Below are 16,164 nucleotides of genomic sequence, written 5' to 3'. Positions count from 1 at the left end.
GCCGTTTCTGAGAATCAGAGAACCACGAGAGTTTGAGCCGAACGTGCATATTCAGCTTTGCTCATATACATGTATGGAGCAAGTTGTTCACTGTTGAAACACTTTCCCCCCAATGCTGCTCTCCCCTGTTGTTGATCTACTTCTGCGAGCACCACAAACCCCTTGAGCTATCAGTGGCAAATACAGTGCATGACACTGGCCTCTAAGAGCACAACCTCCCCTCCCCCTTTATGCAAATGGGAGGCTCAGTGCTGCTCATCCGCTCAGAACGAGCTTTTGGTGCTGAGCAAGCAAGCAAGCAAGCAAGCGCATTGTGGATTTATTTCCAAAGCAACAATCTCACATTCACATTCGCATTCACATTTACATTCAGTCTTATTTGCGATATTCATTGTCTGAGCAGAGCAGAAATGCAGTCCACGACGACCACGCTCAAGCCAGCGAGCCAGCCAACAACAACCTCGACCTCGACCTCGACCCCAACGCCAAGCAATCCTACGAGTGCGAGCAGCAGCAAGCAGCAGACCACCAAGCAGCAGCAGACCAAGCCGCAGCAGGGCCAGCAGCAGTCCAAGGCAGCGGCGCCGGGCAAGCTCGTGTTCAAGACATACACAACGTCGCCGTACAGCTTGCAAGGCCCGCAATGCATGGCAAAGCAAGACACTGCAGAGATATTGGAGCTGCTGAAAAGGTCGGTTTTTGTTGGCGAGTGAGAGAGTCCGCGAGTGAGCTTCCAAGCAGCTCAATGTATACGCACTCACTCACTCACTCACTCACCAATATACTTGTGCATCTATGGCGTTTGGTCACCATTGCAAAAAAACCAAACATGCTTAGATATACGCTGCAGTTCCCGCCAAAGTCAAACTCAAGGCGGTCGTTCCTTTATATCGGTGCACAAGCGTGCTTTACTCACTTTCGCAAGTGTGCTGCGATCGTTGTCGCTCAGGTATGATGCTCATCAGACGATTGATTGGAAACAAGTCCAACACGGCATTTGCTGAGATGCTGAGGTCCTTGACATTGGGCTCAAGTCCTGAGATTCGAGCGGATTTCTATTGATACTCATTTCGCAATTTCGCGTTCTACCTTGTGCAGCAAGTCCAACCAGACGCCATTTTTCGCCATTTAGCCACCATGAGCCACGTAACCTCAGTCCCAATGCTACCCTTGGATTGCGACAGTGCGACGCTTGGCGCGAGTATCGGACTAAACTCTGCCATTGTCGTTGGTATTCGCTCACCATCGGCAATCCCGAAAGAGGTCAGTGCAGTTGTGCTTGGGTTTTGGTATTTGTCGAGTGCGCTGCTGTTGCGATGCATCATGACTACTGAAAGACAAGTCAGGTAACGACATTGCATTGTTCGCTCACGCTGACTTGTTCCTCGCTGACAGAAACAACTTCCGTTAGAACTCCAACAAATCACGACAAAAGCGCCGGCTTGGAATATTCCGTGGATTCCAAAACTGCCACAGCTCGATTCGAGTCATGCATCAAAACCTTCGTTAACTTCCGACAATGCCGTTGTTGCAGCCCCCACAGCTGCCGCAACCTCGGGCACGCTGCAACCACTTGCGCTTGTTCATGTACTTGCAACCTCAAAGCCAAACAAGCAATCCAAGAAGGTCAAGCGAGCAGCCCGCAAGACGGCAGAGTTGCAACGAAAAACAAACACTCCTGCTACAAGCACAACACCCAAATCCAACCCACGTACTGGGCGACCCTCTCCATCCGCACGAAGAGCCGAATTGAATGCAGTGCAAACTCGTGCACGGCAGTCACTTGTTAATTCCAATCGCCCTGGTCTTGCCTCCACACACGCTGCAAAAGTTGCTTCGGCGGCCAAGATTAGCTCCAGTTGGTTGGAGTCGCTGCGTGCAACCCAGCGCAGTTGATTGCTTCGAGCTGCATTCGTCATTGAATATGTATCTCTCTGCTTCCAATTGTACATGATGGTTGACAAGCACCATTTGCTAAACTGTGTACAATCCTACAAACCTTGCTCTGACCAAACACTGTATTTGACTCATTTCCGCCGTGATTCGCGTTTTTAAAGGCCATCGGCAACAACATTGTACTCGAGGAATCGCGCAACTTCGTGGGACGAGCCGAGGGCTACAGCGCATCGCTCGTCGTAATCGGACACGCGGCGATCCATGACGGAAGGGTTGAGACCGTCGGTGCTTCGTCCGCCAGCAGCCTCAATCATGAGCGACAACGGCGCAACCTCGTACAGCAGACGCAGCTTGAGCGGGGCAGTCTTGGACGGCGGGTTGCAGAAGACGCCGTTGCCCTGAACGAGAATGTGAAAGACGTCCGGCACCATGGCGCCAGTGTAGCGAAGGGTCTTTTTGCTGGAAATCCAGTAGTTGACGAGTCGCTGGTAGGATGGGTTGTCTGCGGTCGCGCGGAGGTTGCCCGGAGCAAAGACCTTGCCGTCTGCGGCAATCTTCATGTCCGCGATGGTGACTTGCCACACGCCTCGAATGTGGGTGAGCTCGACAACGTGCGGCTTGTCATCCTTGGCGGCCGACGCGGGAATTGCAATGGCGAGCACGTCGCGCGGGCCGTAAATGGAGATGGCCGAGCCGAGCTGGTCGCCGCACTTGCGTCCAATGAGCTCGCCGTGGGGCCAGATGCCAAAGATGCTTCCGACGGCAAAGTTTGGCGCAATGCACGACGATCCGTCCAAGGGGTCGAACGTGACGACCAGTCCGTTCTCGCGGGCGTCGGCGGATTGCTCCTGGGTGAAGAAGGCGACTTTAGTCGTCTCCTCCTCCTTCTGTGAGACCTGCTGCACCTGCTCCAGCTGATGGAGGGGCACGGCGACGGGGTTTTCCTCGCTGGCCCCGACCGAGACGGCGCCCGAGTCGCGCAGTGCGTTGAATACAATCTTGTCGGCAATGACATCGACCTCGAGCTGGTGGTCGCCAAAGACGTTCGTGGTGCCTGCCTTGCCGACGCTGGCCGACCGCAGCGTGTCTGCAATCTGCGCAGTGGCGTCTGCGATTGCGTTGAACGTGGCAGCGAGGCGAGCGTCGCGCACAACGGCAGTGAGCACGTCCGCGAGCGTAGTCGTGGTGGTCGAGGACATCTCTGAGTAAAGAAGAAGAACAAGAAGAACAAGAAGAAGAACGAGGTGGTAGGAGGATGAGCACAACGCAAGGTAAAGAGAGAGAGAGAGAGAGAGAGAGTCAAAAGGTGAAGATCCGGTAGACTGACTGGACTGACTGAGTGACTGTGAGTGAGTGAGTGAGAATGGAAGAGTGAGGCAAAGCATGGTTGGACCAATTTGGACGAATTTGTGTGATCAACCCAGCAGACACACGGCGACGGCAGCAGAGAGAGAGAGAGAGCTCAAGGCTAGAGAAAGAGAGATCGAAATGAATGACTGGGTTGAAGTGAGCCGGGTTGGACTCGGACTGAGGGATGAGGATGAGGGATGAGGATGAAGAAGGATTTTGCGTTGTGACCACAGCTCGACAAACGGCAATTGCCACATGTGAGCAGCAGCACATGGTACTGTAACATGGTGAGGGTCAACGACAAGCTCACACAAACACAGAACAACACAGGCAAGATCACAAAGGCACAAAATTGGGGAATTGAGGGAACAAAGGAGCACAGCACAGTTGAAAGAGAACGTTGAACTCAGTCCCCTCGTCAACACTCTCCTTCCATCAGCTGGACTTCCGAGTCGAGCATCGAGAGAGAGAGAGAGAGAGAGAGAGAGAGAGAGAGAGAGAGAGAGCACTCATTGTCATTCGCTATCGTTGGCGACGCGGCAAATCACCACCATGCTCACCGGGTCGGGCGCGAATGAGTGCATCAAAATTTCTGAGACATTGAATCCATGATGACAAACGGCAGGTTCCGCTGCGGCTGATTTTTTTTTTCTTTGCGTAATCCCGGAGCAGTCGGTCCACTCATCGCGCTTGCAAATTGTCTTTGTGGACAAATACAGATACACATCAATCCATAACACTTTCATTGTAATATAATGCCTCTCTTCTTGTTGTTCAGTCCTTTGTTTTCCATTGAGTTTGTCATTTTTGAGTATTCATTTTCCCGCCAAATTTTCAATCCAAACAAGCCGTCTTCTTCTTCCTCTTTGATTCCTTCTTTTTCCCTCCATCCAATGCCAGCGGATGCCAGTCTCCTCGGCAGCAGCAGCCCTAGTCTGCGTGCGAGTACAAGCTCAATTGCGACCGCCCTGCACTCGCCGGTCTCGCCGGTGGGCTCGGTGCCCAGCAACCTCCTCCACACTCAAGCGATCGCCCAGTTCAAGGTCATCCTGGTGGGCGACGCGTCCGCCGGCAAGACGTCGCTGCTGCACCGCTTCATCCACGGATTCATGCCCGAGCACACTGTCGCGACGATCGGCGTCGACTTTGACGCGCGCGAGGTCTTCCATCCGCGGACGGGCCAGTTTGTGCGCATCCACCTGTGGGACACGGCCGGCCAGGAGCGCTACCGCACAGTCACAACGTCCTACTACCGCGCAGACGGCTGCTTGCTCGTCTACGACCTCACAAGCCCAAAAGCACTCGCGTCCGTCCGGTACTGGCTCGACGAGGTTGCAGAGTGGGCGCCGTCCTCGATTGTCACCCGCGTCGTGGGAAACAAGGCCGATCTCGAGGACAAGCTCACCCAGGAGCAGGTGGGCAACATCCAGGCCATCGAGACCCTTGCTACATGCCAAGGCGCGACCGCATCGCGGATGAGCGTTGCGCAGAACGCAGACGCCGTCGACGAGCTCTTTGTCAATCTGATCGACGCCATGCTCGACCAGGCGACCGCCTCTACAGCCATTCTGGCAACCAGCCCGTCATCCCAGCGCGACATCCGATCGCCCAGCTTTTCTCTCCACGGCAGGAGAGACTCGTTGGGCGCACACTCTGTCGCATCCACCTTGCTCGAGTCCTCGTCGTCAGCGTCCTTCTCGCCGCCCTCAGGCCGACGATCCCCGTTTCAGAGCCTGCTTGCACTGCGAAAACCATCCGATAGTCCAGGATCCGCCAGCTCCACCACCACTACTAGCAGCTCCCTCAGCAATCCCAGCATGGGCAGCATTGAATCTTTCGTTGCCCGCTCGCCCAGTCCGACCTCGGCTCGCACCGAGGCGGCACGTCGCAAGCGAAAGCAAGCTGCCAATCTAGAGTTTATTGAAGTTCGCAAATCAAGTCGGTGTTGCGTTATTTCATGAGCTGCCAAGCTCGACAAGTTTTTTGTTTTGCTGCTGTTTTATATAAGTGTTGTGATTTCACAATTTTGTTTTGCTTGCTTGTTTGGTTGATTGTTTTCGCTTTTCCCGATTTCTTGTTGGTTGCTTTAGCTTTTGGTTTCATTACAATTTCAAGTTTAGTTTAATCAAAATTCACAAAAGTTGTGGTACACGCCGTTCAAGGGGCTTTAGCACACTGCGCGGGCGGCCTGGAAGGCATTGCGCTCCTCTTGGACATCGTGGACGTAACGCACAGAATCCTCAGAGGGAACATCAATGCCCGAAACGGCACTGAAAAGCTCGCCAGCGGACATGCAGTTGGCGGCGCCTCGTTGGGCAAAGAACCGCGTCACATTCTCGCAATCGCGCAACAGGAAGAGCAGGGCCTGAGGGTGCATCGTGTCCACTGCTTGGGACAGATCAATAAAGTAGGGCTCGTCCTGCCAAAACCTGCACGCAGACGAAACAAACAAAAACACGATTCATCCAAACCGTCAGCATGCGTTGACTCGTGGCAGAATCACATAAGTAGGCAGTAGTACAGGCACTCACAGAATGTTATACTCGCTCAAGTCTGCATGCACGAGGTGGCACACATTGTACATGCGCGTCATCATGTCCACGACCTGGTCGTAGCACGCCTCGAGAGCGGCAGACTCCAGTCGTGCCTCCTTCAACTTGGGTGCTGGTACGCCATCCTCACCGAGGAAGGTCATGACGAGCAAGTGCTGTCGCAAGACTACCACCTCCGGGCAGTTGATTCCGGCCGCAGCCAGTCTGGAGCAGAAGAAAAAGTCATTGAGCAACCTCCATGCTTCACCCCAACCTCTCTTCAATCCATCCAACCAACAACAACAAAAAACGCTCACTTGGCGAGATTATGAGTCTCCTTTTCGGCCCACAGCTTGATCACTTTGCGAGGGTTTTGCTTGGAGTGCTTGTCCTGGAAGCGGAAATCGTCCTCCATGTAGTCCTTGCGGTTGCGGAACTCGTTGAGGGTGGTCTTGAAGATCTTGATGGCGACTTCCGCAGGCATGGCAACAGCGTCGGGCGCGTCCTCGTCGGGCTCGGGGTTGCCAAACGCGTGGTACACGGCAGCCTCCTTGCCCGTCGAAATGACGCCGTTGACCTCGAGCAGCGAGCCATTGTTGACCATCTTGTAAATGATCATGCGGGTGCGCGAATCCATGACCAAAGCGTGCGTCGAGTGGTCCTGGCGACCGTGCTGTCGTTGCCGGTTGTTCTCCTCCTTCTTGGAGTGCTCGCGCAGCTTGTTGAACGCAACAGACGAGATTCGAATGTCGCCGTCGTTACCAATGTGGCCTGATTGGAAGTTTGGAGGGAACTGGAGCAAGCAGGCGCAGGTTTTGGGGAATCAAACAAACAAGGAACAAACAAACGAACAAACAAACAAACGATCGGGTTGAGCTGATCAACATTGGCAAAGGCAACCGACCAAACAAGCTCCCTAAAAAAGCGTACTCGCTCGATTTTGCGCGCGTTGCGGAGATTGCATGCGGAGGCGTCGTGCTTGGTGATGCTGTTGAGACCACCTCGTCGGCGACCGCGGGGCAGGTTCCCGTGGCCTTCGGCAGCGCCGCTGATCAGCTGGCCTTGAATGGGACCATCACGCACTTTGAGCGAAAAGGTAAGGTGAGGGAATTTTGAGATTAGACCCCGCGAGCCAGACGGTCTACACCAGCAATTCAAAGTCAAACGCAAAAACCTACCGACGGTGGGATCATGAAGCACATCATCGTCGTTGTCACTGTCGTCATCGTCGGCGCTGTCATTGTCATCGCTGAGCACATTGACTCGGTGATGGTGGAGCGACATGGCCACTAGAATGCACAACATGAGAACATGTCAGCGCGGATGAAATCAACAATACGAACACAAAAACCCACGCACCCTTCGAGCCGGGAATGTTCATCTTGCGCTCGGACCGAGCAACCTCCTCGTTGTACTCGAGATCAAACTGGCGCTGGAGCATGGCGGCAATGACCAAGTCGTTGTCGGGCGAATCCTCCCGCTGGTTGCCGTCTTCCTGTGCAATTCGGCTCAGCTCGAGCGCCAGCAGCAAATCGGGGTCTGTTTCATCAGCAGCAGCCGCAGGCTTGTCTTGTCCATGCTCATCTTCGTCGTCGTTGTCATCATCGTCGTAGTCGTCCGTGAAATCGTCAAACTCGTCGCCTTCGCTGCAGTCGTCGTAGTCTTCGTCGCTCACCGCCGACCGCAGCGTCTTGCCACCGTGCTGTGACGATGCAGATCCAGCAGCAGCAGTAGTCTTGCTCGAGGGAGTCGGCTTGCCACGCGCGTCATCAAACTCGGCGGTGGCGACGGCAGCACGTTTGCCCTTCTTGTCGCTCAACGCCACTGCCGTCATTGCAGCAGCAGCAGCAGCATCAGCATCATGAGGAGCAGGCTTTGTCGAGGTGTCCTGCAGGGCGAGCTTGCGCGCGAGCTCCTCGTCCATGAGGGTCTGCAGCGACGCAACGGCAGGCTTGCACGACATTGGTCGCCACGCGCTCTTGCCGGTCGCAGCAGCACTCGTAGGAGCCGTCGGACCTGCTTCACCAGTCGCAGCACCAGCAGTCGCAGCACCAGTCGCAGCACCAGTCAAAGTCGCCATTCCAAAAAAAAAAAAAATCACAGGCAGAATAATAGAATGAAAGCGAAGCAAATTTGGGGAAAATGCTCAAAAACTAACATTTTGGATTTGGACGATTGTGCAATCGATTAAGTAACAGTTCGTTGTGAGCGCAGGGCTCAGCTCAGCGAAGATGAACACTGCGATTCGCTTGTGCAATGGGAATCACTCTCGTTTGAATACACAGAATGTTCAAGAAATGATGGACAACTTGGGGAAAAAAAACAAGAACTTGGAACTTTGCATTTGCTTTTTAACAGACAACAAAAGAAGACGAGGAAGAACGCAGAGAAGGAGCATTCACAAGGTTACAACAGGCCAGGAAAGAAAAAGACAAGGACAAAGCATGCACAGCAAAAACAACAGGTTTGCGGCCCACCTCGCCCCCCTCTGCGAGAACATGACACGAAATAAAAAAAAAACCAACACCAAAAAGAAAAAAGAAAAGAGCAACAAAATCCCACCAGAAAAGACACACACAAAAACCACTCAAAGGGCAAATTCACAGCACACACACACACACACTAGCCCAAAGCCTTCCATCAAGTCGGACCGCGGGCGCTCATCAACAAAGAGAAAAAAAAATCAAGCCAACCTTTTTTTTTTTTTAGTATTGGCCAAAGCCTTGTTGGGGAACACCATAGCCACCGTATGCGCCTGGGGGCAGCATCGTGTTCATGCCAGGGGCGCCGAGCATGAGCTGGGGCTGGCCGTACATGAGCGGGACGGGGGCGGCAGCGGCGTCCTCCTCCTGGTCCTTCTTCTCCTCGTGCTTGGCAAAGAGCTGGTCGACCTTGCCAAGGTACTCGCGAGTGGTCTGGATAATGTAGGGCATGGCAAAGTCCAAAATGTTGTGCGACCAAGCAAGCTCGAGCACCACGTCCGGTCGGAGAAGGTCGTAGCAGGTAAAGAGGGCGGCGGCAAAGCACTCGTTGTTCTTTTGCTGGACAAAGTACGACAAGAGCGACTCGGCGAGCTCCTGGTCCTTGGACTCGGCGGCGTACTCCATGGCGTCGCGGAAGAGGCGGTCTTGCTTGCAAAGCTCGACCGAGAACTGCCAGCGGCCGTTGCGCTTGTACAGGTAGGCGGCAATGCGGCGGAACTCGATGAGCTCGTGCTTTTCGAGTTGCTGGGCGAGGGCGACATTGTCAAAGTTGTCGTGGCCGTCGACCGAGGCGCGGAGCTTGACATAGTCCTCCTCTTGGATGAGCAGCTGGTTGTAGGCCTCGTTGACGGGCTTGAGGTTGTTGCTCTGGATGGCGACAAGGTAGGGCTTGACGAGGGCGAGTTGCTTTTGCTTGGCAAAGAACGAGACGGCGCGAGCGTGGTCGATGCGGGGAATGAGCACCGTCAGCAGCTCGTTGAGGAGCAGCGGCTGGTAGTCGAGGTAGTACTGGAGCGCCTTGTGGTAGAGCTCCGAGTTGGCAACCTTGCCAATGACATCCTTGAACTTGGCGTGCTCCCAGGCGTCGACGGGGTGACGCATCATGGTCAGGGCTGCGTTGTCAAACTCGTCATAGTGGACGTACAGGAAGACGAGCTCTTGCCAGAGGTGGGCATCCTCGGCGGCGCGCAGCACCTTGGGAATGTTGACGCGCGACCAGAAGAGCTTGAGGTGCTCCATCATCTTCTCGGGGCGGAACTTGGAGTAGAGGATGGCGAGCTCGGTGAACATGCCCATGTGAGCACGCTCGAGGCCAAGGCCGGCCTCCAGGAGCGAAATGAGCTCGTCAAAGTGGCCACGCGCTTGGTAAAAGTTGATGAGCTCCTCGAGCTCGTCGGCGTGGACGACAATGTGCAGAGCGCAAATCTGAGCCAGGCGGAACTCCTTGGCATCGACGCAGGCAAAGCAGACCTCCTTCCAGGTGCGGGTCGAGTTGGCCTTGCGGGCAGAGTCGACGGCAGCCTGGAACTCGCCGAGGTGGACGAGGGTCTGGGCGAGGCGAGCAAAGTTGCTCACATTGTTGTAGAGCAGCTTGGCAGCCTCAAACATGCGCTCGTCGTAGCATCGGTCGCCGACCTGCTGGATCTGAGCAACGTTGGGGCCCGAGATAAAGTCCTCGAGGTCGGCCAGACGGTTGGTCTTGGCAAAGGCAAAGATGAGCTCGGTCTCGACGTAGGGTTCGCGAGCCTTCTTGCGGGCCATCTGCAGGTAGCGGACGAGGTCCTCAAACTGGCCAGAGCGGTTGGCAGCAGAGATGACGTCCATGTACGCTGCTGGGTCGTCGGCCTTAATGTACGAGTCAATGGCCTCCTTGACGAGCAGGGCGTCGAGCTGAGCCTTGGCAAGGACCGACCAGACGTCGGGCTGGTTGCAGCGCTCGGCAAACTCGTAGGCGCGGTCGAGCGAACGAATGTGCTGGATGAGCACCTGGATGGCGGACGTGTTGACCTCAAACTTCTTAAAGATGGCAAACGCCTCCTCAAACAGCTCAGAGCCAATGGCAATGTTGGCAATGTCGGGCGCGTCGTAGTTGTCGAGACGGTTGATGTAGTCCATGACGCGGGACGAGTCAGCCTTGATGGCGGTGAGAATGAGCAGGTTTTGGAGGTTGCGGTTGTCCGAGAACATTGAGTTGTCGAGGACAATCTTCTCGAGCAGCTCGATGAGCTCGTTGGGGAGCGAGGCGTTCATGAAGGCACGGACGGTGATGGCGACATCCTCGGGGTCGTGGGTCTCGGGCAGCGCAGTCTGGACGACCTGGTCGATGAGCTGGCGACGGAACTGGTTTTCGACAATCAGCACCTTGGCCCACAGGTCGAGGTCGCGCCTCTTGACGAGGTAGCGCGCCTCCGACTTGAAGAGCGAGTTTTGGTGGCAGACCTCGATGAGCTCGTCGTCGCAACGGCCGCGCTCGTAGGCAACAAAGGCGAGGTGCGGGTCGCGCTTCTCGCAGTACTTGCCGACCACGCGCGAGTCGTAGAACTGGTTTTCGCGCAGGAACTTTTCGGGGTTGGTGTTCGAGTCAATGTAAATCTTGGCAAGCGCGTTGTGGGTGGCGGGCTCGTTGTTGCCCTCCTTGATGCGGGTCTCGAGCCAGGGGAGCAGGAGCTTGAGGCGGTTGCGCTGCTCGACCTGCTCGACGAGGTCGTCGACCGAGAACTGGCCGCGGACGGACAGAATCAGGCCCTTGATGACATCCTCGGCGCAGTCGACATCGAGAAGACCGCCGACGACGACGGGGAGACGCGCGGGGTTGACCTTTTGCACGTAAATCTCAATGTACTTTTGGAGCTGGTTGCGGTAGAGGTAGAGGACGAGGTCGTGGACAAAGTCAAAGCGGTCGCACACGATAATGAGCGGCAGCTGGTCGGTGAGCTTGGCCTCCTTGAGGAAGTTCTTGACGCGCTCGGGATCGTAGCAGTTGGACTCGCGGCAAATGCGCTCCACCTCCTTGACCTGGCCAGTCTTGCAGGCAGCCTGGATGTACTTGAAGTGCACGTCGGGCTCTTGCGAAAAGTTGACAATCGAGCCGAGGAAGTAGAACAGACCTTCGAACGACTTGAACGACTCAAACATGTCGATGAGCGCGGTCGTGGTGAGCTGCTCGTGGTACTTGGTGGCAATCTGGACGACGACCTGGAGGTTTTGGCGAATGTTGGCCTGGAGCATGGCCTTGAGGCACTCGACAGAGTCGGCGACGGAAAGCGTGCCAAAGTAGTTGACGAGCCACTCGGGGTTGAGCAGGTGGGTGTGGACGATGGCACGCTTAATGTCGAAAATGTCAGTGTAGTGCTCGAGCGCACGCTGGTACAGGCCAGCCTTCTCGCACAGCTGGGCAACGTGGGGGCGGTCGTAGTGCGTGAACATTTGGTTGCCGAGGATGGCGTCGGCGACCTGGGGCGCGGCCATCAGGTTCATCTCGAGCAGGCGGGTCTGGAGCGGGCCTTCCTCGGGGCGGTTGTTCTTGAGCGCGTCGAGCAGGAAGGACGTGCACTGCTGGACGAGGTTGAACTCCATAAAGACGTCGACAATCGAGCCAACGTCGCAGAGCGGCTGGTCGTCGGCGACAAGCATGGCGGCAAACTGCGAGCCCTGCTCCGGGTTCATGCGCATCAGGCCGCGCAGCAGGTAGCCATAGTCTGCAGTGTAGTTGACCTTCTTGGCGTACAGGACAATCTTTTGGAACTGGCCAGTCTCGGCAAAGCACTGAATGACCTTGGCGGGCACCGAGGCGCGCAGGTAGACGCTGAGCGCAAGGGTGGCGTCAAACTGCTTGACGAGGTCGCCGAGCTCCTCAGAGCAGTCGAGCTTGTCCTCCTTGAGCCACTTTTCGAGCAGCTGCTTGCGGCCCTGCTGGAGCACGGGGCGGCAAAGCTCCATCGACTCGTACTTGTTCAGCTGGCCCTGCTCGAGCAGGATGGAAAAGTACTGCAGGAGCGGCGAGGTGGCGCCGGCCTGGGTGGGGACCTGCTGGAAGCGCTGGATGGTCTGTGGGGTGCGGAGAATGCCGCGCGGCGCGGAAGCGGCAATCTTGGCAGCCTCGGCCACCTGGCCTGCGGCAAACAGGTTGTTAAACTGCTTGACAAACATTTCGTCGGCGCCGGGCAGGTTGTTGCGAACGGCAAGGCGCATTCCGAGCTCGAGGTTTTGCAGCGTGTTGGACACGTAGGGAACAATGTTGTTCTCGTCGACCGAGACCGACAGGACTTGGCCCTTGCGGTTGACACCAATGATGCCAGAGGTGGCCTCGTGCGGGGCGGTCACGAAAATGGTCTCGCCAGAGATGCGGTTCATGTAAATGCACGCGCCAGTCTCCAGGTCGTACAGGTGCACGTAGCCGTACTTTGTGATCAAAAAGATGACATTGTAGCGGTCGGACACTTGCATGGCAACGGGGAAGTCGTTCTGTGCCTCCGGGGGGAAGAAGACCTCGACGTTGCGCTTGGAGAAGGGCTGGTTGCCGGCGGCGGGGGTGCCAACCTCGATAATGTGCAGCTTGCCGCCCTGGGCGTTGCGCACGCCAAAGACAAACAGCGTCGACTCGGACGCGTTGCCCTCCATCTTGAACTGGGCAAACGAGGCAGCGTGGCCCTCGATCGGCTGGCTGACCTTGCGCTCGTGCGAGTAGAGCTGCATGGCGCCGACAACGCGGCCTTGCTGTGCAGAAATACCAACAAGCAGGTTCCACTTGCCAGAGTCGTCAACGCGGTAGTTGATAATCTGGCAGCCAGCGAGCGATGCGTGGCGGTCAAAGACCTTCGCAGGGACGGCGTCGCCCTCCATCGACCAGTGGAAGACGGCGCTCTCCGTCACGAGCGCCACAGTGTTGACCGAAATCCACTTCCAGAACGTCACGTCCTCCGTCAGGTTGAACGATTTGACCTTGAGCTTCATTTCAATGTTGAAGATTTGGAGCGTGTTTCCGGCTGAAGAGGGAGGAAGAAGGAGATGATGAAGAAGGGAGAGTGAGAAATGGGGCTGAATGGCAAAAACAAAACAAAACAAAAAAAAAAAAAAAAAAAAAAAAAGCAGGTCTCGTTCCTGGAGGCTTTACCTTTGAGAGCAATCACCTTTGAGACGGGGTTCATGATGGCCGAGTCGGCAGTGATCGGACGGCGGATGGGGTTTTTGGGATCCGCCATGTCGATAATGACCACCTGCGATTGCTCGCCAACCTTCTCGCGGACGCAAATGAACTTGTCCGACTCCATGGTCAGAGTGGAGAAGCCAATGTTGGCCGGGTTGATGCCCACATTTTGGAGCTGTTTTTGGACATGCAGCACAGCGAAGGCACAGCAAAACGCAAAAGTCAAGTGGTCAGAGTGAGAACCAAACAATAAGAAACAATTTGGGGAAACGCAACTGCTCGTCAGCGGGATGAGAGTTTGGCGTTTTGGATTTGGCAAACGGGTGTTGTTGCGACGACTGCCATCCGTCACCGTCAGAGGGAGCAGAGGACGACAAAGAGATGAATGACAGAAAGAAAGAAGAAGAAGAAGAAGAAAAAAAAGGATCGCTCTTTTCGTTTGGTCAAATTTTGACGATTTGGCAAACCTTGATGATGATGAGTCCTTCGTCCCATCGTTCAAGCAAGGCAACCAGCAGTGCAAGCGATGGTCAAACGCAGCACAGATGGATGGACGGACGGACGGACGGAACACGAAGGGCTCAAAGAAAGGGGGAAAATGGAGGCTGAACGAAGCCAGCATCATCAAAAAAAAAAAAAAAATTCTCGCCTTTCACAATTGTAAAAAAAGAAAAAGAAAGCGATTTCGAAGGGGCGAATTCGACACCTGCGCGCCTTCCCGTCGAAGAGAAGCAATACGAGAGCACTTCTACTCTGAACGTCGCAGCGCAACGCACTCAACATTGCGACTCGAAAACGAATCGCGCTCTTCAAACAAAAAAAAAAAAAAAAGCGATCTTTGTCAAAATTCAGGGTTTTTTTTTTTTTTTTTTTTTGGTTGATGGTCCTGCGTTCGTGGTTGACTGTGTTGAAAGAGGGGCAACGCACTTGTCGTCCGTCGCGTACACGGCAATGGTAGAGTCAACGCAGCCCTCCCCACACGCGTCGATGCAATCCATCCGAACGCGATCAAGTTTGAAAAAGAAAAAGAAAAGAAAAAAAGCAGAGATCGCCGACTCAAAAAAACGGCTTTTTTTTTTGTTTTTTTTTTATTTTGAAACAACGATCTCATTGCAGGACACGCGAGCGGCTGATGTCGATGAGCGGCTGATAGAAGGGGGAGAGACAGAGAGACGGAGACAGAGATAGAGGGGGGATGAAAGGGAAGAACAGAGTTGGGGAGCTGTACCTGGATGTGCTCCTGGAACTTGATGGGCAAGTTGGCCATTTTGATTTGGATTTTGCAATGGAAGAAAATAACAAAACGAAAATGGACGAAGCAGAAAAAAAAAAAAATGAACTGAAAAATGAACTTGAAATTGAGCTGCATTGAACTGCATTGAAACACAGGATTAGCGAAAGATTAGCGGAAGATGGTGATGAAACAAGGTGGAGAAAACTGAGAGCGACGAGTAATGCAAGAGTGGTGACGACGAGGTGCAAACAAAACAGAGCCAATAGCGACGAGAAAACCCAGCAATTGAATCAGAAACAGCTCAGAAAAGAAGAGCTCGAACGCAATGCAGAACAAGACAATTAGTGCAAAAACATCAGTAATTGCAACAACCAGTGATATGAACGGATAGCAATCACTTGGTTTTACACTCTGACCTGCGTTGAACTCGGCCAGCTCCCTTTGCTGTTCGGTTTCAAATTCAACGCCCGCCATCTCGTCATGAGCTGTTCCAGCATGTCCCGCTTTAGACCATCTGTTGCGATGAGTTCAGTCTCAGTCGGTTGTTGTTCATCATCCTGACATGCTCGGTCTGCACCAATGCGACCTTCGTCTTGCTGCATAATCCCGCTGCTGCTGCTGCTGCAGCTCGTCTGCCTGACCGCGTTCAATCTCGAGCTCAACCACCCACCATTGCAGTGCCTTGCCAGTGCTGCTTCAGTATCCGACGACGACAGCACCCAGCAGCTGCAACTCGAGCAAACGATCGCAGAATGGCAAGACAAAGTCACACGTCTCCGCGTCGACCTCGCGCGCGCCGAGATTGAGCAAGAGCACTTGCGATTCAAGGAAGCATACCTAGCCATGACCAATGCCCAAGCCCCCAAGCCAGCGGCATCCGAGCAGCAGTTCCCACCGCTCGTCCTGCTCCCGCCAGAGCTGCCCGGAGCACACCCGGCGCCCGCCGTCGACCTGCTCGTTCTGATCGCAACAGGCGGTGGTCCTGAGGCGGCTGCCGTGCGCGCTCAAGTTCGTCGCGCGGCGTGGTACCGCGCGGCGAGCACCGCATCCTCGCAGCTCAAGGTCCGATTCGTCGTCCTCCCGAGCGAGCTGGACAGTTATCTATCCGTCGAACCAGACGTGATGGTTTTGTCCACTGATGAACATGACAGGTATGGTACCAAGGAGCAGAGTCTGACGCAAGGCGAACACGAGCTGGTTGAGATTGACCCGGGATCACAGTCCTCTCCGCAGCCGCGGCGCATTCTCCGTCACCGAGCGTCGCACTTGCTCTTGCGAGCATACAAGTGGGCGACCGTGCGGTACCACCCCGCCTACATTTTAAAAGTGGAAGATTACGCGGCAGCACGACTCGTTCTGGACGATTTGCTCGTCCGGATTGCTGGCTGGACCCTGCCTGCGCAACGCGTCGTCATGTCGACACAATTCCACCAAGGTGCGACGATTGTCATGGACGTTGACGGTCTCGGCCGGGACCGAGCCGTACTTTGAGGATGCACGCATCAAAACCTATCCCATTCATCC

General features: G+C 55.0%; 6 protein-coding genes across 6 annotated transcripts; 3 read left to right on the top strand and 3 right to left on the bottom strand.

The window, feature by feature from the left end:
* The first annotated feature begins 381 nt into the window (after positions 1-381).
* On the top strand, positions 382-2,011 carry CAOG_07742 (hypothetical protein). Its single transcript, XM_004343566.2, has 4 exons — positions 382-691; positions 838-949; positions 1,099-1,263; positions 1,396-2,011. Exons 1-4 carry the CDS (start codon positions 411-413, stop codon positions 1,894-1,896), a joined length of 1,059 nt encoding a protein of 352 aa, XP_004343616.2. The 5' UTR covers positions 382-410; the 3' UTR covers positions 1,897-2,011.
* On the bottom strand, positions 1,917-3,378 carry CAOG_07741 (sedoheptulose-bisphosphatase). The gene is made up of 2 exons (XM_004343565.2): positions 3,224-3,378; positions 1,917-3,097 (listed from the first exon to the last, which is right to left on the bottom strand). The coding sequence occupies exons 1-2, from the start codon at positions 3,279-3,281 to the stop codon at positions 2,052-2,054; spliced, it is 1,104 nt and encodes a 367-aa protein (XP_004343615.2). The 5' UTR covers positions 3,282-3,378; the 3' UTR covers positions 1,917-2,051.
* Positions 3,379-4,037: 659 nt separating this feature from the next.
* On the top strand, positions 4,038-5,268 carry CAOG_07740 (ras family protein). Its single transcript, XM_004343564.2, has one exon. It carries the CDS (start codon positions 4,140-4,142, stop codon positions 5,205-5,207), a length of 1,068 nt encoding a protein of 355 aa, XP_004343614.1. The 5' UTR covers positions 4,038-4,139; the 3' UTR covers positions 5,208-5,268.
* A 59-nt stretch (positions 5,269-5,327) lies between these two features.
* CAOG_07739 (RIO kinase 3) lies at positions 5,328-7,922 on the bottom strand. The gene is made up of 6 exons (XM_004343563.2): positions 7,137-7,922; positions 6,956-7,066; positions 6,708-6,859; positions 6,095-6,570; positions 5,778-6,002; positions 5,328-5,675 (listed from the first exon to the last, which is right to left on the bottom strand). The coding sequence occupies exons 1-6, from the start codon at positions 7,855-7,857 to the stop codon at positions 5,414-5,416; spliced, it is 1,947 nt and encodes a 648-aa protein (XP_004343613.2). The 5' UTR covers positions 7,858-7,922; the 3' UTR covers positions 5,328-5,413.
* A 177-nt stretch (positions 7,923-8,099) lies between these two features.
* CAOG_07738 (clathrin heavy chain 1) lies at positions 8,100-14,727 on the bottom strand. Its single transcript, XM_004343562.2, has 3 exons — positions 14,635-14,727; positions 13,374-13,581; positions 8,100-13,245 (listed from the first exon to the last, which is right to left on the bottom strand). Exons 1-3 carry the CDS (start codon positions 14,671-14,673, stop codon positions 8,483-8,485), a joined length of 5,010 nt encoding a protein of 1,669 aa, XP_004343612.2. The 5' UTR covers positions 14,674-14,727; the 3' UTR covers positions 8,100-8,482.
* A 492-nt stretch (positions 14,728-15,219) lies between these two features.
* CAOG_07737 (hypothetical protein) lies at positions 15,220-16,131 on the top strand (the record flags this gene model as incomplete). The annotated part of the gene is made up of 1 exon (XM_004343561.1): positions 15,220-16,131. One exon carries the CDS (start codon positions 15,220-15,222, stop codon positions 16,129-16,131), a length of 912 nt encoding a protein of 303 aa, XP_004343611.1.
* Between the last annotated feature and the right edge of the window lie 33 nt (positions 16,132-16,164).

This window comes from Capsaspora owczarzaki, assembly GCF_000151315.2.
Source record: "Capsaspora owczarzaki ATCC 30864 unplaced genomic scaffold supercont2.14, whole genome shotgun sequence".
Classification (NCBI taxonomy): Eukaryota; class Filasterea; order Ministeriida; family Capsasporidae; genus Capsaspora; species Capsaspora owczarzaki.
This window is presented reverse-complemented; position numbering and strand designations above follow the sequence as displayed.

Coding starts and splice junctions, on each gene's coding strand:
- CAOG_07738 (XM_004343562.2), bottom strand. CDS start 14,673: ATGGCCAACTTGCCCATCAAGTTCCAGGAGCACATCCAG. Junction 13,582..14,634: donor AGTTCCAGGAGCACATCCAG/GTACAGCTCCCC, acceptor GTCCAAAAACAG/CTCCAAAATGTGGGCATCAA. Junction 13,246..13,373: donor AAAGGTGATTGCTCTCAAAG/GTAAAGCCTCCA, acceptor CTCCCTCTTCAG/CCGGAAACACGCTCCAAATC.
- CAOG_07741 (XM_004343565.2), bottom strand. CDS start 3,281: ATGCTTTGCCTCACTCTTCCATTCTCACTCACTCACTCACAGTCACTC. Junction 3,098..3,223: donor ACAGTCACTCAGTCAGTCCA/GTCAGTCTACCG, acceptor TTCTTTACTCAG/AGATGTCCTCGACCACCACG.
- CAOG_07740 (XM_004343564.2), top strand. CDS start 4,140: ATGCCAGCGGATGCCAGTCTCCTCGGCAGCAGCAGCCCTAGTCTGCGT.
- CAOG_07742 (XM_004343566.2), top strand. CDS start 411: ATGCAGTCCACGACGACCACGCTCAAGCCAGCGAGCCAGCCAACAACA. Junction 692..837: donor ATATTGGAGCTGCTGAAAAG/GTCGGTTTTTGT, acceptor AAACATGCTTAG/ATATACGCTGCAGTTCCCGC. Junction 950..1,098: donor CTGCGATCGTTGTCGCTCAG/GTATGATGCTCA, acceptor TACCTTGTGCAG/CAAGTCCAACCAGACGCCAT.
- CAOG_07739 (XM_004343563.2), bottom strand. CDS start 7,857: ATGGCGACTTTGACTGGTGCTGCGACTGGTGCTGCGACTGCTGGTGCT. Junction 6,860..6,955: donor GCTTCATGATCCCACCGTCG/GTAGGTTTTTGC, acceptor TTTCGCTCAAAG/TGCGTGATGGTCCCATTCAA. Junction 5,676..5,777: donor TTGAGCGAGTATAACATTCT/GTGAGTGCCTGT, acceptor GTCTGCGTGCAG/GTTTTGGCAGGACGAGCCCT.